At 43.8% G+C, this 23,313-nt stretch overlaps 1 protein-coding gene across 1 annotated transcript in view; it reads left to right on the forward strand.

The window, feature by feature from the left end:
- LOC124788040 (probable cytochrome P450 6a13) overlaps positions 1 to 23,313 on the forward strand; it is a 102,819-nt gene that overhangs the window by 12,414 nt on the left and 67,092 nt on the right. Inside the window, exon 2 of the mRNA XM_047255098.1 lies at positions 8,683 to 9,007. Coding sequence (XP_047111054.1) covers positions 8,683 to 9,007 — 325 coding nt within the window. The remainder of the gene's footprint in view (positions 1 to 8,682; positions 9,008 to 23,313) is intronic.

The raw sequence follows: 23,313 nt of genomic DNA on the forward strand, positions 1-23,313 counted from the left end.
TTCCTCTGTCTCTCACTGACAACTATGACGATATATACGAGTGCTATTCGGAAAGTAAGTTCCGATAGCTCGCAAAATGGAAACCACTGCGAAAATCCGATGAAGTTTTGCACAGATGTGTGGATCTAGTATGCCCGTTGAATGTGGCACGTGACTCTTTTGAACTCTGAGCGCACATCGAACACATAAGGATGCCTCGAAAATAGTGTCTCCCGCCAAGTATGAGCGCCGAGTGAAAGATTTCGCCTGACGTCGTGCAGCCCACATAACACAACTGTCATGCGTTTCGTTCTTCATGACAGTTCTCGGCCGCTCTCTCCAGGGCAGTGAATATTCTCTCTCAGCGTCTTCTATGGAAAGTTTTTGGTCACCCACAACACAGCCTGTAATTATCTTGTTGTGAGTTTCATCTCTGCTCAAATGAACCACTGGCTATGAAGACAACATATGGCACAGACAACAGGCTGTAGTCGAGCGTAGAGAATTGACGAAAAGCACAGGTGGCTACCTTCTATGACAAGCGTACTGGAAAGATGGTACAAAGCTACGACAAACGTCTAATTCGGTGCGGCGACTACGTAGAAAAGTAGCTGAAAGGTGTAGCTTACTACTACAAATAATTTTATTTTCAGAATGGTTGCCATTTCGCGAACGATAGGACATTACTTTCCGAATAGTCCTCGTGTTGGAACTAGTGTCACAATTTCTCGGCAGACAGCAGCGCTCTTCAGGGCAAAAACTACGCAGTGGTCACCTTTCTTATACTAGCTACTTTATCACACCTTCCCTTATCGACATTATTATGTAGGTAACCTACATAAATTAGTGTACTATAAATGCAATACTAAACACGATCTCAAATCTTATTAAATACTCTGAACGTCATTTTTCTTTTATTACAACAGCCTTAATTCATTTCCATATTACTTGCTACAAACATGTACCACATTTGAAGATGACCGCCTCTCTAATGCGCATTCACGAATCGGTGTTACTTCTGTTTGATATTTGTACCCTACACATTTGTACCATAGCGTTAGTTGCTCACTCCTGTGAGTTGTCAACGTTAGAAGACTAATAATATAATATTACCCTAATCATCTCTATTAATCAAGCAATGGCCGCGCTACTTTACTTACCTCACCGAAGTGAATTAAAATTAAACACATTTTAAAATACTACTGTCTCTGTAAGTAATTTTGGTTATTATTGAGCAAAAAAAAAAAAAAAAATACACCTCTAAGAAGCTCTTAAAGTTATTTGACGTTTTTGGGTTCTGCTGTTAGTTGCTGGAATATGGCTGAAAACACTTGATTCGCGAAGCATGCGGCCCGCGGGCCGCAGTTTGACGACCACTAGTTGGTTGGTTGATCTGGGGGAGGCGGACCAACAACGAGGTCATCGGTCCCATCGTATTAGGGAAGGATGGGAAGGAAGTCGGCCGTGCCCTTTCAAAGGAACCATCCAGACATTTGTCTGAAACAATTTAGGGAAATCACGGAAAACCAAAATAAGGACGGCGGGCCGTAGGTTTAAATCGTCGTCCTCCGGGATGCGAATCCAGTGTGCTAACCACTGCGCCACTTCACTCAGTGGTGACCACTATAGTTGAAGTGACAAACGATCCCGGTCGAGTTTAGGTTCGCTTTGCACACCTAAATCACGCATTCTCCGACAGCCAATGAGAGTTCAGTGTTCGTGGTAAGCGAGAAATTCTACACAAGAAGTTCTACACAGCAGTAATGATTAGGCCTTGGGGAAGCAATCTGTAGTATACCACACCGTCGCGGTTCCACCAAATGCACAACATTATCTTTTGTGGATGAGTGCAGGACTTTGCACGGAGAGTGGTTGCTTTGTTTGCGCTCGTCCTTTCCTTTCTTTCTCTTATATTAGAATAAAGACACCATTTCTCGTCACCAGTAACGATACAGGATAGGAATGGTCGGTGTTGTTCACGAGCCAATTGACGATGAGCAAGCAAAGCTGTACATATAGCCACCCGCAGATTTTTGTGGTTTTGGCACTGACTGCTGCTTACGTATTTGACGTGCGAACGAACCACTGTGTGTCATATTCAAGCAAAATTACCTCGTGTTAGAAAACTCTGCCAGAGTTCGGGTTTGGAGTAGATGAAGGCGGGATGTGTCATTAAGATTTCGATCGCATAATGCGTTCACTTCAATAACAAAAGTGTATCCTGCATGTCGAAAATTCTGTAAAATCATCAGAAACTGCACTTTCGTAAACTGTTGGTATATCGCCTTAACAATTTGTTGCTTGAAACTTTCTTGCAGATTGAAACTGTGTGCCGGACCGAGAATTGAACTCGGGACTTTTGCCTTTCGCGGGCAAGTGCTCTACCAACTGAGCTACCCAAGCACGACTCACGTCCCCTCCTCACAGCTTTACTTCTGCCAGTACCTCGTCTCCTACCTTGCTAGCTTTACAGAAGCTCTCCTGCGAACCTTGCAGAACTAGCACTCCTGAAAGAAAGGATATTGGGGAGACATGGCTTAGCCACAGCCTGGGGGATGTTTCCAGAATGAGATTTTCACTCTGCAGCGGAGTGCGCGCTCATATGAAACTTCTTGGCAGATTATAACTGTGTGCCGGACCGAGACTCGAGCTCGGGACCTTTGCCTATTCTTTCAGGAGCGCTAGTTCTGCAAGGTTCGTAGGAGAGCTTCTGCAAAGTTTGGAAGGTAGGAGACGAGGTACTGGCAGAAGTAAAGCTGCGAGGACGGGGCGTGACTCATGCTTGGGTAGCTCAGATGGTAGAGCACTTGCCCGCGAAAGGCAAAGGACCCGATTTCGAGTCTCGGTCCGGCACAAAGTTTTAATCTGAGAGGAAATTTCATATCAGCGCACACTCCACTGCAGAGTGAAAATCTCATTCTGGAAACATCCCCCAGGTTGTGGCTAAGCCATGTCTCCCCAATACCCTTTCTTTTAGGAGTGTTAGTTCTGCAAGGTTCGCAGGAGAGCTTCTGTAAAGTTTGGAAGGTAGGAGACGAGGTACTGGCAGAAGTAAAGCTGCGAGGACTGGACGTGAGTCGTGCTTGGGTAGCTCAGTTGGTAGAGCACTTGCCCGCGAAAGGCGAAGGTCCCGAGTTCAAGTCTCGGTCCGGCACACAGTTTCAATCTGCAAGGAAGTTTCATATCAGCGCACACTCCGCTGCAGAGTGAAAATCTCATTATGGAGTTTGTTGCTTCATTTACAAATAAAATCGAAACGTGGCACAACTCTTCTAGAACACATTGATGCCAGTTCCATATTTATACATCGAACAGTCTGCGTTACATATTCGTACATCGAATAGTCTGCCTTTTTAACCGGTTTCAGTGAAGTATAAGATTAGGCGTGTGTTCTGCGCCGGATGAAGAAGGCGACACACACCGAAAACCTTCTCAAGAAGGAGGGGAGGTAGTGAGGAAGAACTCCGTCCTCAGAGAATATGCTTCAGATTTTTTATTCATTCGAAACTGAGAACTTTCTCAGAGAATGTTCTTTTGCTTTGAGAATCTTCTCCAGATAAAGTTCTCTTTTTTATTCATGGAACTAAGTGTCACAGATACGATGTGCGATTTGAGGTGTCAATTATTAAAACAGAGGCGTTCCTCGTCGCTGCGAAATCTTTTCACGAAATTTTAGTCTCCAAGTTTTGTTGACATCCACGGAGATATGACAGTTATAATAAAACAAGAGAAATCAGAGCATACTCGTTTTCTCTGCATGCTATTTGAGAGTGAAACAATGGAGAAATAGTGTGGAACTGGTTCGACGAACCATCTGCCAGGGCCGTAAGTGTGCATGTGGATGGAATTTCTTTGTGCACTATATCGCATGTTGCGTCGGTTTACATGGAAAATGGTGGAGCCGGAGATGACGCGAAAAACCGCATTAAAAAGCCAAATGCTGCCTTCACAACAAAGTTAGTTATACATATACCTATGTAACCAAGTGTTGTAATATAAAACTACCTGTTGGGTCTGTAATTCAGAACAGTAGCAACCTACTTAAGAGAACAACAATTACTTAATAAATAATGATAAAAAACAATTTCTTATTAAATAGGAACCTTGAACTCACGTAAAAGATTTGTACGAATGACATTCCAATACGTCACACGCTCCCCCTTGTGTTTCGCGCGGCAGAACGAACGACTTTACAAGAGATCAGACAGTCCTATTTGCGTTTCGCGCGTTATTGCTGTCTACTGCTCATGCTCTCCGGGTGTATAACGCGTGGATGGTGTTATAGATCTACGTGAAGCAGCCGGTAGTCACAGATATGCACGCTTGGGGTGCTGTTGCGTAGGTGTATACTTTAAGCGCATCGTGTAATAGGGTCCTTGTTATGCTATGGGAGACATTCTAGTGCGCTTGCATGGGAACTATGGCAGTAATCGAAGGCACGCCGCCAACTGTAAACCATCTGCATCCCTTCATGCTTGATGTCTTCCCCGACAGTGATGTCATCTTTCAGCAGTATAATTGTCTGTGCCTCGGAGCCAGAATCGTGCTACGGTGTTTGAGGAAGATTATAGTGAACTCACGTTGATATCTCGGCTACGAAATTCGCCCGATGTAAATCCTATGGAACCCGTCTGGGTCTCTATCGGGAGGGATCGCCACGTACTCAAATGAGCAGCCCAATTATTCATGCGATTGGATGAACTGTATGTAGACATCAAATGCCATATACCTCCACAAACCTACCAACAAACTGTCGGATTTCTGATACGCAAAATCAGAGATGTACTTCGTTGCAAAAACGAACAAACAAGCTATTAAGCAGGTGGCCTTAATGTTTTGGCTCATCAGTGTAGAATACTATAGCAACGACAATGCTACTAGCAACCAAAGATCACATTGCTTGTACTCAGAACCTCTGTGGTGTAGCATATCTAGTATTGAAAACCTCTGTCTTAAAAAATGTCCGGTATACAGATATGAAATATGACACATCGAATGAAAACAGAGCTTTGTGTGTATTGTATTGTATGTTAAAAGGGGACCTAGAAACGACGGAGAGGCTCCGACCCCGCCGCAGCCGCAATGGTCCACAACCCCACGGCGACTACCGCAGTCCACTTCACCCCTCCGCCGCCCCACACCGAACCCAGGGTTATTGTGCGGTTCGGCCCCCGGTGGACCCCTCAGGGAACGTCCCACACCAGACGAGTGTAATCCCTATGTTTGCGTGGTAGAGTAATGGCAGTGTACGCGTACGTGGAGAACTTGTTTGCGCAGCAATCGCCGACATAGTGTAACTGAGGCGGAATAATGGGAACCAGCCTGCATTCGCCGAGGCAGATGGAAAACCGCCTAAAAACCATCCACAGACTGGCCGGTTCACCGGACCTCGACACAAATCCGCCGGGCGGATCCGTGCCGGGAACCGTGCGCTCCTTCCCACCCGGAAAGCCGTGCGTTAAGCCGCCGGCATACGGACCGTGCATCCGAACGTTGAGCATTGAGCATGCCGAGTTTCTGACGTCATAGCGTGGAATAGCACGGTCGGGAGTCTTTCCGAACGTGCAGAGCAGTATCGGTCATGTCAGATATTCTGAGCGTGTGTCTGAGCGTTGACCAATGAGATGGCCAAACGCCACCTACGTCACACGCACGCCGTCTCCCTTCAGCACAGTGTTGTGAGGCGCCATATTGGCATTCATTTCAAGCTTTTATATATATATATATATATATATATATATATATATATATATATATATATATATATAGGGTGTTTCAAAAATGACCGGTATATTTGAAACGGCAATAAAAACTAAACAAGCAGCGATAGAAATACACCGTTTGTTGCAATATGCTTGGGACAACAGTACATTTTCAGGCGGACAAACTTTCGAAATTACAGTAGTTACAATTTTCAACAACAGATGGCGCTGCAAGTGATGTGAAAGATATAGAAGACAACGCAGTCTGTGGGTGCGCCATTCTGTACGTCGTCTTTCTGCTGTAAGCGTGTGCTGTTCACAACGTGCAAGTGTGCTGTAGACAACATGGTTTATTCCTTAGAACAGAGGATTTTTCTGGTGTTGGAATTCCACCGCCTAGAATACAGTGTTGTTGCAACAAGACGAAGTTTTCAACAGAGGTTTAATGTAACCAAAGGACCGAAAAGCGATACAATAAAGGATCTGTTTGAAAAATTTCAATGGACTGAGAACGTGACGGATGAACGTGCTGGAAAGGTAGGGCGACCGCGTACGGCAACCACAGAGGGCAACGCGCAGCTAGTGCAGCAGGTGATCCAACAGCGGCCTCGGGTTTCCGTTCGCCGTGTTGCAGCTGCGGTCCAAATGACGCCAACGTCCACGTATCGTCTCATGTGCCGGAGTTCACACCTCTACCCATACAAAATTCAAACGTGGCAACCCCTCAGCGCCGCTACCATTGCTGCACGAGAGACATTCGCTAACGATATAGTGCACAGGATTGATGACGGCGATATGCATGTGGGCAGCATTTGGTTTACTGACGAAGCTTATGTTTACCTGGACGGCTTCGTCAATAAACAGAACTGGCGCATACGGGGAACCGAAAAGCCCCATGTTGCAGTCCCGTCGTCCCTGCATCCTCAAAAAGTACTGGTCTGGGCCGCCATTTCTTCCAAAGGAATCATTGGCCCATTTTTCAGATCCGAAACGATTACTGCATCACGCTATCTGGACATTCTTCGTGAATTTGTGGCGGTACAAACTGCCTTAGACGACACTGCGAACACCTCGTGGTTTATGCAAGATGGTGCCCGGCCACATCGCACGGCCGACGTCTTTAATTTCTTGAATGAATATTTCTATGATCGTGTGATTGCTTTGGGCTATCCGAAACATACAGGAGGCGGCGTGGATTGGCCTTCCTATTCGCCAGACATGAACCCCTGTGACTTCTTTCTGTGGGGACACTTGAAAGACCAGGTGTACCGCCAGAATCCAGAAACAATTGAACAGCTGAAGGAGTACATCTCATCTGCATGTGAAGCCATTCTGCCAGACACGTTGTCAAAGGTTTCGGGTAATTTCATTCGGAGACTACGCCATATTATTGCTACGCATGGTGGATATGTGGAAAATATCGTACTACAGAGTTTCCCAGACCGCAGCGCCATCTGTTGTTGAAAATTGTAAGTACTGTAATTTCGAAAGTTTGTCTGCCTGAAAATGTACTGTTGTCCCAAGCATATTGCAACAAACGGTGTATTTCTATCGCTGCTCGTTTAGTTTTTATTGCCATTTCAAATATACCGGTCATTTTTGAAACACCCTGTACATATGCCGTTTCTGAGCACCAGCAAATTGTGAATCACTGGAAAACTCGTTGTTACTTGTGTGATTACTTCCAATAAAATAATGAGAAACATTATATTCGTGGCAAAGGAATTATTGTAAATTGCGTATTATGAGAGTAGGCTATTTGAAGGCAGCGACACACTTAAGATCCACCCAAAACACATTGTTCTTGGTACAATTTGTTATAATTAAATTTCAATTAGTAACATAATTATCTACGGTTAACGTTTTTAGCAAAGGGTAACACAATTGTTTACAAGCGAGAAGCCTCATGTTGGTTTAGCGTAATCGCACGGCCAAGGTGGCTGAGTGGTTAACCCATCTGCGTAGTAAGCAGGAGATCTGGATTCGATTCCTGGTCTTCGTAAAAATTTTAACGCCGCCACGGTAGCTCAGCGTGTTCGGTCAGAGGGTTAACTGCCCTCTGTAATAAAAAAACTGAGTTAATCGATCAACAACGAACTTAAACGGATGTCTTACGACGTCCGCCCCGAGCAGATGCAACGAACGAAAGCGAGCAACATGAAAAAAAAAGAAAAAGCGTAATGAGTAGCGTGTCTGTCTGGTAAGGAGTCTTCATTTGGGCGGTGGTTCGCGTCATAACAATTCCAATGACTTTTTCTCTAACATTTGCGTATTTATTAGGTTCTGATACTTTATTATTAGTTTAATATAAGTATATGCTATAATGTTTGATGTTATGGAAATATAAGTTCACCTTTAACTGACTTTGTTCGATTGGCTTAATCTACAGGACAGCTTGCGCTACTGGTAAAAGATTTTTGCGCTTCGTAATTCACATGTTGCAAAGATTCTGCTACTGGGTAGGAACAGTGATCAAGTAAGACTGACCTTGGGGTTTTACTAAAATGTGGGAGTGATGAAATAATGTTTATCTTATGCGGAGAAGTATTCCAAACTTGTACCGCACTGTTTGTAATGGAACTTTTATAAGCCTGTGTTTGAAATGGACATGGTACTTTCGTTTTCGTGGACGATGGAGGAAATGTGCATTTTAACAGAGCTAAAGTGGGAGTTTTACGCGCGCCCGTTGAGTAAACTGTGTGATTTACGAACTAGAAACATCCCTCAACTGTCGCTGAAGTGCGTTGCGATCGTGTATACCACGTTGTGGCCCCACGAATCGTATGCACAAGTCGCATCGTTCCTGAGCGTTCAGCATCACGTTGAACTTGGCACGCTCAACGTTAACGTTCGACAGCACGGTCCGTGTGCCGACGGTTTTAGACTGTACGGCCAACCGGGCGGACAAACAGAGCTTACTTCACTTTTCTTGAATACAAAGATTAGTTAAAAACCCTTCAAACAAACCTAGAAGAAGTTTTACTTAGTGCATGCGTTGCAGGATCAGCCCTCTGAGCACCAAGATGGAGCCGTTGGCGAAGCATCTGTTCTGCCTGGGCGGCGACCTCTGGAGGGAGATGCGGCTGTACATGTCCTCCGCCTTCTCAGACAGCAGCTGCCGGCGCGACTTCTGCCTGGTGAGGTTGTGCTGCGACCGGCTGCAGCAGAGCGTTCACGCGGCCTTCCAGGGCCGACACAGCCGCGACTTGCGCCTCACGGACCTGCTGGCTGCCTTCACCACTGACGTCATCGGCATGTGCGCCTTCGGCATCGAGTGCGGAGCTATCGACGACCCTAACTCGCAGTTCCGACGTATTGGAAGTATGGTAAGTCCTTTCTCGCTGCGTGCCGTTTATGCTCTTTGGGCAGTTTCTCACAACCTTGTATCCCGAACTCGCATCAAGAACAACTGCAAAGACGAGCAAGTTACAGATAGACATCCTCGGTGTAGCGAAGCAGCTTAACTCGTTTAATAAAGGCATGGTCTCCGATCCAGATTTTATTCCAGTCAATGTATTTACACATGTTGTTGTTGTGGTCTTCAGTCCTGAGACTGGTTTGATGCAGCTCTCCATGCTACTCTATCCTGTGCAAGCTTCTTCATCTCCCAATACCCACTGCAGCCTACATCCTTCTGAATCTGCTTAGTGTATTCATCTCTTGGTCTCCCTCTACGATTTTTACCCTCCACGCTGCCCTCAAATACTAAATTGGTGATCCCTCGGTGTCTCAGAACATGTCCTACCAACCGATTCCTTCTTCTAGTCAAGTTGTGCCACAAGCTCCTCTTCTCCCCAATTCTATTCAATACCTCCTCATTAGTTATGTGATCTACCCATCTAATCTTCAGCATTCTTCTGTAGCACCACATTTCGAAAGCTTCTATTCTCTTCTTGTCTAAACTACACTCCTGGAAATGGAAAAAAGAACACATTGACACCGGTGTGTCAGACCCACCATACTTGCTCCGGACACTGCGAGAGGGCTGTACAAGCAATGATCACACGCACGGCACAGCGGACACACCAGGAACCGCGGTGTTGGCCGTCGAATGGCGCTAGCTGCGCAGCATTTGTGCACCGCCGCCGTCAGTGTCAGCCAGTTTGCCGTGGCATACGGAGCTCCATCGCAGTCTTTAACACTGGTAGCATGCCGCAACAGCGTGGACGTGAACCGTATGTGCAGTTGACGGACTTTGAGCGAGGGCGTATAGTGGGCATGCGGGAGGCCGGGTGGACGTACCGCCGAATTGCTCAACACGTGGGGCGTGAGGTCTCCACAGTACATCGATGTTGTCGCCAGTGGTCGGCGGAAGGTGCACGTGCCCGTCGACCTGGGACCGGACCGCAGCGACGCACGGAAGCACGCCATGACCGTAGGATCCTACGCAGTGCCGTAGGGGACCGCACCGCCACTTCCCAGCAAATTAGGGACACTGTTGCTCCTGGGGTATCGGCGAGGACCAGTCGCAACCGTCTCCATGAAGCTGGGCTACGGTCCCGCACACCGTTAGGCCGTCTTCCGCTCACGCCCCAACATCGTGCAGCCCGCCTCCAGTGGTGTCGCGACGGGCGTGAATGGAGGGACGAATGGAGACGTGTCGTCTTCAGCGATGAGAGTCGCTTCTGCCTTGGTGCCAATGATGGTCTTATGCGTGTTTGGCGCCGTGCAGGTGAGCGCCACAATCAGGACTGCATACGACCGAGGCACACAGGGCCAACACCCGGCATCATGGTGTGGGGAGCGATCTCCTACACTGGCCGTACACCACTGGTGATCGTCGAGGGGACACTGAATAGTGCACGGTACATCCAAACCGTCATCGAACCCATCGTTCTACCATTCCTAGACCGGCAAGGGAACTTGCTGTTCCAACAGGACAATGCACGTCCGCATGTATCCCGTGCCACCCAACGTGCTCTAGAAGGTGTAAGTCAACTACCCTGGCCAGCAAGATCTCCGGATCTGTCCCCCATTGAGCATGTTTGGGACTGGATGAAGCGTCGTCTCACGCGGTCTGCACGTCCAGCACGAACGCTGGTCCAACTGAGGCGCCAGGTGGAAATGGCATGGCAAGCCGTTCCACAGGACTACATCCAGCATCTCTACGATCGTCTCCATGGGAGAATAGCAGCCTGCACTGCTGCCAAAGGTGGATATACACTGTACTAGTGCCGACATTGTGCATGCTCTGTTGCCTGTGTCTATGTGCCTGTGGTTCTGTCAGTGTGATCATGTGATGTAACTGACCCCAGGAATGTGTCAATAAAGTTTCCCCTTCCTGGGACAATGAATTCACGGTGTTCTTATTTCAATTTCCGGGAGTGTATTTATCGTCCACGTTTCACTTCCATACATGGCTACACTCCATACAAATTCTTTCAGAAACGACTTCCTGACATTTAAATCTGTTAACAAATTTCTCTTCTTCAGAAACGCTTTCCTTCCCATTGCCAGTCTACATTTTATATCCTCTCTACTTCGACCATCATCAGTTATTTTGCTCCCCAAATAGCAAAACTCCTTTACTATTTTAAGTGTCTCATTTCCTAATCTAATTCCCCCAGCATCACCTGACTTAATTCGACTACATTCGATTATCCTCGTTTTGCTTTTGTTGACGTTCATCTTATACCCTCCTTTCAAGACACTGTCCATTCCGTTCAACTGCTCTTCCAAGTCCTTTGCTGTCTCTGACAGAATTACAATGTCATCGGTGAACCTCAAAGTTTTTATTTCTTCTCCATGGATTTTAATATCTACTCCGGACTTTTCTTTTGTTTCCTTTATTGCATGCTCAGTAACATCGGGGATCAATTGAATAACATCGGGGATAGGCTACAGCCCTGTCTCACTCCCTTCCCAACCACTGCTTCCCTTTCATACCCATCGACTCTTATAACTGCTGTCTGGTTTCTGTACAAATTGTAAATAGCCTTTCGCTCCCTGTATTTCAACCCTGCCACCTTCAGAATTTGAAAGAGTGTACTCCAATCAACATTGTCAAAAGTTTTCTCTAAGTCTACAAATGCTAGAAACGTAGGTTTGCCTTTCCTTAATCTTTCTTCTAAGATAAGTCAGCCAACACAAATTCGGAAAATACCGTTCTTATGAAGCACAACTAGCTCTTTATTTTGACGAAAAAATGAGTGCTGTCGACTGGGGATGTCAAATTGATTCCATATTTATAGATTTCCAGAAGGCTTTTGACTCCTTTCTTCACAAGCGACTTCTAATCAAATTGTGTGTCTATGGAGTATCGTCTCAGTCGCACAACAGGCTTCGTGATTTCCTTTCAGAAAGGTCACAGTTCGTAGTAACTGACGGAAGCCATCGATAAAACAGAAGTAACATCTGGCGTTCCCCAAGGATGTGTTACAGCCCTCTGTTCTTACTGATCTACTTAAATGATACAGGAGACAAACTGAATAGCCGTCTTAGTTTGCAGATGATGCTGCCATTTATTGTTTTATAAAGTCATAGATGATCAAAACCAATTGCAAAATGATACTGACAAGACACCAGTATGCTGCGAATAGTGACAATTGACTCTAAATAATTAAAAGTGTGAAGTCATCCACATGAATACTAAAAGGAATCGATTAAATTTAGGTTACACGATAAAAGCGCAAATCTAAAGCCTCTCAGTTCAGCTAAATACTTAAGAATTACAATTACGAATAACTTAAATTTAAACAATCACGAAGGTAATGTTCTGGGGAGAACAAAGCAAACAGTGCGATTTATTGGCAGAGCACGTAAAAAATGCTAGAGAGACTGCTTACATTACATGTGTCCACCACGTTCTGTAGTATTGCCGTGCGGTGTGGGACCCGCATCAGATAGGGTTTACGGAGGTCATAGAAAAAGTGCAAAGAGGGGCAACTCGTTTTGTCGTGAAATAGGTTTCAAATGGCTCTGAGCACTATGAGACTTAACATCTGAGGTCATCAGTCCCCTAGAACTTAGAAATACTTCAACCTAACTAACCTAAGGACATCACACACATCCATGCCCGAGGCATAATTCGAACGTGCGACCGTAGCAGTCGCGCGGTCCCAGACTGAAGCGCCTAGAACCGCTCGGCCACAGCGGCCGGCGTGAAATAGGGGAGAGGATGCCACAGCATGGTGTTTCGTGCTGTCGTTAAATACGGGAGAGATTGCCACGGATGTGATAACCGAATTAGGCTGTCAGTCATGAAAATAAAGACCTTTTCCGTTGTGACTGGATATTCTCGTGAAATTTCAATCACCAACTTTCTCCTCAGAGTGTGAAAGTATTTTGTTGGAGACCACTTTCATAGGGAGAAACTATCATCATAGTAACATAAGAGGAATCAGAGCTCGCACGGAAAGATTTAAGAGTTCGCACTTCCCGTGCGCTGTACGAGAGCGAAACGTTAGGAAAATATTTTGAAGGTGGTTCGATGCACATGCTGCCACGCGTTCAGTTGTGAATTGCAGGGTAATCATGTATATGTAGATCCAAGCCTCTCGATCTCTAATCTTCTTCCAAATATCTGCGTGGCATATCGTCCTCTAATTCATTTTTTCCAATCTGCACAGGGTCTTCCCGTTTGCTCTTGTATGGAGGTTGCCATTATAGTACTTTTTCGACCATTGTTCATTCTGTAATCTCATCACGTGCCCATACCATCTTGAACGCCGTTTCTCCACCTCTTCAGTGACATACGGGGGAGTTTTCATTCGTTTTCAGATTTATGAATATGGGTGGGATCTTCTCTCGCCCTGAAGCTCCACAATTTCTTCCACAAAAATCCATTTGCACGGCTTCATGTCTTCTTCTGTCTTATCATTTCGAAGAATTCATTCCCATATTAACAAATGATATGTTTTTTTTTTAATTGGTTCGGCCTGCCAAGGGCCACATGAAATTTCTTCTTTCTGTTCTCTTTTCTCTCTTTACAGTAGTCTTTCATTCTTTCCCTTTGTTTTTCACTTCTTTCTTCTGCCCGTTTTGCGCCTACGTTTTTCTTTATTTTCTCACGAAGCCCTTGAAGCTTTTTGCTTTTGCTCTGAACTACTGTCTTTTTCCTATTTCTTCCTCAGTTATTTTCCTTTCGTTCAGGTCTGCTTTAACTTCTTTGATCAAGATCACTGATATTTTGGAGTTTCCGTCAAAAAAATTAAAAATTATTTTTGTTATTTTGTTTTAATCTAGCCTTTTTAGGTATACATAGAATACAGCTTTTCTCTTCCTCACTGTGTCTAATATTCGTTTTACTTTTTCATAAGCTTCCTTCTTAATTTTGAATTTCCATTTCCTATTGTCATGTTTTGGTCTCAAGATTTTCTTGATGGTTCTCATTTCTTTCTTTTCTATTTTGCCGAATTATTGGGCTGTATATAACCAAAGGCACAATGGTGTAATGACAGTGTTGTAGTGCTGGATTTTTTAATTTATGGAAATGTATTTCTTGTTATACAGATCTTTTGCTAATTGAGAAACCACTTAAGTTATCCTTGTCCTTGCTAAGTTAGCTTCTTTTTCGAAAGAATTTCGTTGTATTATTTCACCCAGAGGTTTAAATTTTGTAACTTTTTTATTCTTGTGTAACCAGTTTCCAGGTATTTCGACATCTCCTTCACATCCGTCACATTCCCGTTTTTACCAAAGATATACAATACACGGGTCTCCTTTTGAAGCTATCTCTTGTACGAGATTCATCTGTATTGTTGCATCTTCTTTAGATTCAGCAAAGATAGCAAAGTCGTTCGCAAAAAATTATCCCCTTTTCTCCCAATTGTGATTTGCTTGATTCCTTCTTCTTCTGTTCTTTTCCTCCATTCCCTGATTACCATTTCTAGTACACAGTTGAACAGCAGCGGGGACAACCCATCTACTTGTCTTACACCTATTCTGATCTCAAAAGCCTTGGAGGTTTCACCAAAAAATTCAATTGTGCGTTTTGTATTTGATAATGTGTTTCTTAAGGTTTCGTATATCAATCGATAAAAACGGAACCCTTATAGGACCACTTGCCCAGCTATCTGTCTATTCAGAAGCGTTTTTCTTATGAACGGGTCGACGTATCAAGCTGAAATTTATGTCATATGCTAAGGTCGTTAGTTACTTAATGGAGTAATAAATGTAAGCTTTGTAGTCAATGCAGCCAAAATACACGGTCATTTATGTCACATATTTTGATGTTCGCAAACTCACTGATCAAAACCTACAGGACGCTTCCTGTTGTACTAGAATCATGAATTTTGTCAAGAAGCAAGGTTTCGCACTACAGCCAGAGGAGAAAATCAAAAAACTGTTTATTTATATTACATGATTTTGTCATTTATTATCAGACTGTCTGCCTGTCTAACTATGTGTTAAGACACCTTTCTCTTAGGAACAAATACACGTATCATGTTGAAATTTATGTCACATACCCCAGGTTTATGATCGTTTGGCTGTATAATAAACGTCAACTTCAATCAAAAGATATGGCCATTTGTGTCACAAATTTTGATACTTGCAAACACACTCATCAAAACCTTTAGGTTATTTCGCATTCGTCTGTAATCATGAAATTTGGCAAGAAGAAAGGTTTCACACTACAAGTTAAGGAAAAAAAGAAAATTGTGAATTTTTTATATGTGCCAACTGGGAATTTACTTGAAGAAAATTTGGGGACAGCTCTGGTGTTCACCTTATGGCCTAAGGAAACCTTCAAAACCCGGACAAAACCGCTGGTTGTTTACCACATTTTTGGTTGTGCACTACTTGTGTTCATTATCCTTATCCGATTTCGTTGGTCTTCTTCTTCTTGTCTGTATTCTTTTCCCTTCCTGAATTGCCGCAGGAGTCCCTGGCCCCATGGGCATGGTCAACATTTTTCACTTTTTCATTAGGGCTCCAGAGATTCAAGGCTAGGGTTAACTTTCCTTGTCGCTTTGTCTGGTAGAAATGACTGCTTCAGATATTCGTAATCGTCTGGCGTCAGAGGCCAATCGTAGAAGTCGAGGATCGCCTCAGTCATGATAACTTGGTTGACTATCTCTCATTGGGTTGGTCGATCTTTGACTTGAAGACTGCCTCTGCTTGTGTTCCACGGTTGACCACTATTCTTGCCATCCATTTGCGATGGTGTCTGTGTTCGAAAGTGTTGCTTGTGGGCTTCCGCTTGGGACACCGTCGAGGTACCCATTGGAAAACTGGTCTGCCCGTCTTTGGGCTTCATTTGAGGTCGCTGCAGGTATGCCTTTCTCAGGAGGAGGCAGCAGCCACCATCTCTGCATGCAAACTCGCTTCTGCTTCCTCCAGGACGGCGTCGGCGTTGGCGTGCCGGTTGTTTTCTTGTTGGCCTAATGTTGCGCCGTCTACTACCTCTGCGGGGTCTTGCTCCTCTCGGTGGTCAGGCGCTGTTGTCCCCTCTACGGCGCGTCGCCGTCCTTCGCCACCCTTCCCCCTCTGCCCCACACTCCTGCCTCCTGCCACTGGGGGGAGGGGGAAGGGAGGAAAGAGGAGGGGGGCAACCCCCCCCCCCCCCGCGAGAGATGGGGGACCGCCACAAAGCAAATCCTTAACGTACTTAGTGGATAAGTATGTCAGAGCACCAATGTTGCTGATAATGAGGTGTAAAGGAACCCCATCCTTGTGAACCTTCGGCAGTCCATAAAGTCTTGGTGGAACTAATGCTATCTGTCTTAGCCTTTTAACAACATCGTCTGGCAAGCCATTCTCTGAGAAGCGTCATGGTCTCCCTCTTCACCCTCTTCATATTAAAGTACCTAAAGGATTTGCTTAGTTCTAATGTCGGGAAGTGCTCACATCATATTTTTGTCGAAGCTCCTGGTATTGTTCCTTTGGAAGTCTTCCTCAGTTAGTGATGGACGGTTACTTTAAAACTTCCTTTTGACTGCCCTTATCGGTTTTGACGTTTGGCATCTTTGTTGTTTAAAGCTAATGAAGTCTTCACTTTTTCTGGTGGAATACCGTTTCTGCCAGGGCTGTCTTCTGAGCAGTAATGATTTTTCGCACTGTTCGCGCCACGATCCCTCCCTTTCGTGGCTTTTGAGTCGAGCTATTTCAAAGACGGTTTTGACTAATTTTGTTTTAATAACTTTGCAGTTTGTATAAGCCTTTCCCGAAATTTTAGTTTCTTTGGTTTCAGAACTTCAGTGTCAATTTCATGAATCGTATGCCCTTGTTTCGGAATCCTTTTTTGTGGAATAAATTTCATTTTTAATTTGATTAGACACTGATCTTTTGCTGTATTTGCACACATTCTTTTATGTTCATGATTTATTTTTGATTGTTAAAAGGTAGAGCTATCTGGAGTTCTACTAGGTTTGCGTTTGTTGACTTCCAAGTTTTCCATGGTAGTTCCTTAAAATGTTGCGAACATTAATTTAAGACTGAAGCCTCTGTATGGTTCTGTTAGTCTTTTCCCAATTTTATTGATTATGTTACGTAAAAGTTCTAACATTATTCAATTAAACCTTTGCTATTTCGTGGTCGCGTGATTCCAGAAGTTTTCAACTTTTCCTGTATTACTTTTATTTTCCTAGTTTACTGGAATATGATAGTTTGTTACGATTTAAGACTTATTTGCATATCGCAGAGTAGGAACTCAGAGCCTTTCACTTGGAGAATAAAAATCTATGACCGAATTTATCTCTGCTCTGCCTCCACGAATTACGTTCCCAGATGTGGAATGCCTTTTTTTCCCATTGGGTTTCAGCCTTTCTCTCCGGTATCATAATTCCCCGATTATCAAGAGTGAGTTTATGTTTAGGATGACGAAGAAGTATTTCCTTTTTGTTATTAATTAACGTGTAGGGCTTTCAGAAGATTGTCACTTCATCACTTTGCACGTTATTCCGATCTCTCTGGAATACGAAGGTCCGCTTGCGCCGTTTTCAGCGACGGAGGATTTCCTTTTTGGGTTACCTCCTGGGATAGTTCCATTTGGGGAAATTTCCATCATGCATAAGCTATCTGATATTCTTATTGCGGAAATGGCGTGTGCCAATTCACATTTAAAACTGAGATTGTAAATCCCAGATTGTTATTTCAGCTGCACCTCACATGGGGTTTAGACGCTGACCAAACGCAGCCCGATATGGAAACAAACGCATTTGGATTTTAATTTGTAACTTCTATATTATTCTTAAAACAGGGTTTCCTCCTCCGCGAGTTCCACCGTACCGCTGATCTTCATCTCCGGTTTCTGTCACTGACATCTTCACCGTTATGCTGGCAAGGGGCTCTCATGACACTGTTTTTATTTAGTTTCACTTATTTATTTATTACCTTAGTGATATAGAGTAACTCACAACCTTAAAATATTAGGTGGAATGGATGCTACTAAATCGAATAGAAAAGACTATTCATTCTTAGTTATTAATGCTATTTAAATACTATAAAGAACATGATATATAAAAGTTTCTCCATGGTTACAAAGAACTTAACGTTTTATGATTGTTAAAGTGGTCCTATATAATTTGTTTCTGCCTACTTGAAAAGGTTATAATTTAGATAATGCGAATGTCAAGAAAAGTAATACAATAATATGGTAAAAATAAGTTGCAATATACAGATGGAAGTGACAGGCTCATTTGGATGTGTAATATATACTAAGTAGATTGTTGCTTGATAATAGCCTTTTTCTACTTAGTTCATGTCAGAAGGTCTCGGTAGAACCTCGAGCTTTTGTCATCTGAAATGGTGTGTGTGTATGCAGGTTTGTTGTGTTTCTGTGGATTGATCTATTACTAAGTAGATTGTTGCTTGATAATAGCCTATTTCTACTTAGTTCATGTCAGAAGGTCTCGGTAGAACCTCGAGCTTTTGTCATCTGAAATGGTGTGTGTTTATGCAGGTTTGTTGTGTTTCTGTGGATTGATCTATTACTAAGTAGATTGTTGCTTGATAATAGCCTATTTCTACTTAGTTCATGTCAGAAGGTCTCAGTAGAACCTCGAGCTTTTGTCGTCTGAAATGGTGTGTGTTTACGCAGGTTTGTTGTGTTTCTGTGGATTGATCTATTACTAAGTAGATTGTTGCTTGATAATAGCCTATTTCTACTTAGTTCATGTCAGAAGGTCTCGGTAGAACCTCGAGCTTTTGTCATCTGAAATGGTGTGTGTTTATGCAGGTTTGTTGTGTTTCTGTGGATTGATCTATTACTAAGTAGATTGTTGCTTGATAATAGCCTATTTCTACTTAGTTCATGTCAGAAGGTCTCAGTAGAACCTCGAGCTTTTGTCATCTGAAATGGTGTGTGTTTACGCAGGTTTGTTGTGTTTCTGTGGATTGATCTATTACTTGGAGTATCGCAAGTCAAGACACTACATGATATTCGGTAGTTCATTGTTTGTCTAGTTGTTGATAGTTGTATATTCTGCGTGATGCCTTAGATGTGTACACCTGGTGTTATACAGATTATATACTGACTGAGAATTTGATAATTTGAATAAATGAAATTTAGCTTTACATGAAGAATAAACCTATGGTTGTAAATTATATTAGTAGAAATAGAATGTAGTTCATTGCTACTTGAGTGCAATATTCCTTAAATAAATACATTACATTTTTAGTTTTATACATGGCTGTATAGAAAATACATTTGATATATACATATTACATTGATTGTAGCTATACATAAAAAGGAGAATATACTTCTGCCTACACATAATAAGACGAATAATACATTACTGCTCCTGTACAGTATACTACAAACAGTATACAATGTGTTGTTGGGGAGGAGGAGCCTTGGAATAAAAGTTCTTCGAGCCTTCTCCTCCCAAGCGACATTACCTTATTACTAGAGTCTTAGCGTGTGGTGTCACTGCTTGTGTCGGAACCTTGTTTATTTTATGATTGGTACTGTTTGCTGCAGTGTCATGTGTTTGTGGTTTGGGTCCCTTACATTTTGATCTCTCCTGAGTCATGTTCACTTAATGTGTTGGTTCCTTCCTCGCTTTCGGAATCTGTGGTCGTGCTTGTGTCCTTCCATGTGGTTTGTTGTGTTGTTTGTGCTTGTCTACACCTCCTTTCATATGGTTTTTGGAGCTTGGATTCTACACGCAGTGTGTTCGATACAATACCGGCTATGCTATTTGTTGTGTTCCAATCATCGGAATTGCATATGATTCTGGCGATGTTATTTTCTTTCTGGATACGCCTCACATCAGCTACCGTGTTGCATTGTAGTGTGACTTGTTCTGGTGTCTCAGTTTCTCCACATTCCCAGTTTCTTCATAGTTAGCGGTTTAAGTGTACCGGGTATGGCCCGTGACCAGTCAGGAAAGGGTCCATCCCCCGACCTGGGTCGAATTGCTTTAGTTTTAAATTTTTCGCGTACTTAAGGAAAGTATATTCGGCGACCCTTATCGGATGCCTCCCACTCTCTCTGCCATGTTTGAATCCGCCATTGTTTCATTCGTCTTTTGTTTACAATGTTGCTCCCTGTAATCTCTGTGTCTTTATCGAACCTGCCCATCTCAAGCCATTAAGGTGTAGTTCTATAACGAATTGTTATATCTATGGGGCAAGTTCCCATCACAACGAAAAATGATTCTAGTGATATGGTGTTGAAGGCTCCGCTCATTCTCAGGAGTACATTACGTTGACCTTGTCTTGCAGTTGTCTTGTTCGTCTGTCCGTTAGGTCAGTGACCCCAAACACCTGCGGCAAAACACGCGATGGATTCGAATATCGGAATGTGGCAGATCCTCATCGTGTTAATAGATAACTTGTACTGTGTTGTGCTGAGTCTTGCTAGTTCGTGCATAGTGTTGAAGGCTTCGTCAATTGTTAGTTTGATATATTCGTTGGAAATCTGTTTTTCGTCAAGATGCAGTCCTAGATAGCGTGTGGCCCGCTTCTTATGTATGCTAGTATTGTCTAGTTTTAGAACTGGGTTCCTCTGTAGCGTCCTTCTGAGCCGTAAGTACACAGTTGTTTTGGTTGCTATATTTAGTTTATTTTCCTTCCACCATTTGTTCATTTACTGAAGCGGTCGCATGCCTTTTGTCTCTAGTGCTACTCTCGAGTTGGCTGACGCCACTGAAAGCAGGTCACCTGCGTAAGCCATCACAACTCTTACCCCGTCGTTACCACTAGATTGCGATATCCCAAAATACTGGTCCACAGATCGAGCCCTGTGGACATCCCTTTGTTGTTCTCTTGACAACGTAGCGTGTACCAGCCCTCCACTCTGCCACTCTGCCTCTGCAGTAGCCGAGGAGGCTATTGTAGAGCGAAGCTGATAGCCGCATTTCCCCTAACCTGGCAAAGAGAGATGGCCGCCACAAGTCATCAAAAGCCCCGGCTATGTCTATTAGTATGGTGGCCACGTATTGTCGCTGAAGCTACTTGTTACTGTCAGTGCTTGGTTGATGGCATCTTCTATTGATCTATCTTATCTGAATTGATGGGGTCTTAGGCCGAAGAGGCGTCTGAGCGATTGTAGGCGGTCACACAGGAGTCATTTCTTCCCATACCTTGGCAAGATTGTTTAAGAGGCAGATCGCCCCTCGGTAGGTTTTGGAATCTGTTGGTTCTTTGCCTTTGATTTCCTGGTTATTACTACCTTAACAGTTTTCCAGAGGTTTTGAATTCTGCCTGTTAGTAGTACCTCGTTGAACATGTTCGTAAAAAGAAAGTGTGATTTGTGTTACTGTTTGTTTTAATGTTTCTGAAAGTATTTTGTCTGGGCCGGATGCTTTTTGGGTTTTAGGCTTATCGATTGTCGTCGCGGCTTCTTCCTGTGAGAATGGTATCGTTACACTGTCATTGACGTATGGTTGGCTCGTCCTGTCTCTTAGAAGGTATGGTGTCGCTCGTCCTGTGTTCGGTCGTCATCTGGGATGAGCCAGTTCAGGAGATTTCTGCTGTGTTACTTCATCCTTTGGTCGCTGTGCCGTGATATTGTTTTAGTGTCAAAATGGTTCAAAAATGGTTCAAATGGCTCTGAGCACTATGGGACTTAACATCTGAGGTCATCAGTCCTCTAGAACTTAGAACTACTTAAACCTAACTAACCTAAGGACACCACACACATCCATGCCCGAGGCAGGATTCGAACCTGCGACCGTAGCGGTCGTGCGGTTCCAGACTGAAGCGCCTAGAACCGCTCCGCCACAACGGCCGGCTTTTAGTGTCGATAGACCCTTTTTGAATCTTAATTTGTTCTGTTTCCATCTTGAATGGTTGTTTCCCAGACATCGTTTTATACTTGGGTTTTGATGAAATTGGTCCAGAAGTCTTGCCTCCTTGCCTGTAGTTGTTTTTGGTGTTTCTGTTTAGCATCACGATACAGGTCGTGTCTTAGCTGTCTTTCAAGAGCTGTCTTTGCTTGTTGGTAGTACTTCCTCTTGTCCTGTGAATCCTCCCTTATTCTTTCCACAGTTGTTTCTGTCCCACCCAGTTTTTGATCGTGGTGTAGCTGCTTCCTGTGCTCTTTGTAGGACCTCTGTCAGAACTTGCGTTTGTAATCTATGCGGTCTTGAACAGTGTGTAGCGATGACGCCTCAAAAATGTCTCGAACTTTTTGCCAGTTGGCTCATCCTGTCAGTAGATGCTGCTTCTCATTGACCATGTTATGTGTTTTTGCATATTTGTCTGTGGTTATGAGGATTGCGTTGTGGTCGCTGTGTGTATCCAACACTGGCTGTTATTCAGCTTGGCGTTGATTGACAGAGTTGTTGGATGTTCTCCTGAGGGATATTGTGCAAATACTGTCCAATTGGGCCGTTGTTGTTTTTGTGATCTTCAGTCCAAAGAGTGCTTTGATGCAGCTCTCTATGCTACTCTCTTCGTCTCCAAGTACCTACTGCAACCGACATCCTTCTAAATCTGCTTAGTGTATTCATCTCTTTGTCTCCATCTACAATTTTTACCCTCCACGCTGCCCTCCAATACTAAATTGGTGATGCTTCAGAACGTGTCCCACCAACCGATCCCTTCTTCTAGTCCAGTTGTGCCCAAATTCCTCTTCTCCCCAATTCTATTCAATACCTCCTCATTAGTTACGCGATCTACCCAACTAATCTTCAGCATTCTTCTGTGGCATCACATTTCGAAAGCTTCTATTCTCTTCTTGTCTAAACTATTTATCGTCCATGTATCACTTCCATAGATGACTACACTCCATAGATAACCCAAATTATGGACTGGTTTCAAATTACGATAGAGAGATACTGAAGGAAACGGGTTTGGCAATCAATGACCACCATGGTAGAATATTGTCGAAAGCTCTCTCGCAAAACGAAAAGAAATTCTGGTCGGATGTAAAGGCTGTTAGGGACAGCAAAGTTAGCGTCCAATCACTAGCAGACGACACTGGAACTGAAACTGAGAGTAGTAGGAAATGCTTATCTCCATTTTCAAACGGTCCTTTATAAAGGAAAACCCAGGAGTGCTGCCCCAACTTAATTATCGTACCACTGAAAAGATGAATGAAATATCTATTAGAGTCAATGGCGCTTAGAAACGGCTGAAATCGTTAAGACTGAAGAAATCCGCTGGTCCCGAAGCATTCTGTTTACATGGTTCAAATGGCTCTGAGCACTATGCGACTTAACTTCTGAGGTCATCAGTCGCCTACAACTTAGAACTAATTAAACCTAACTAACCTAAGGACATCACACACATCCATGCCCGAGGC

The sequence above is a fragment of the Schistocerca piceifrons genome, chromosome 3 (assembly GCF_021461385.2).
Source record: "Schistocerca piceifrons isolate TAMUIC-IGC-003096 chromosome 3, iqSchPice1.1, whole genome shotgun sequence".
Classification (NCBI taxonomy): Eukaryota; Metazoa; Arthropoda; class Insecta; order Orthoptera; family Acrididae; genus Schistocerca; species Schistocerca piceifrons.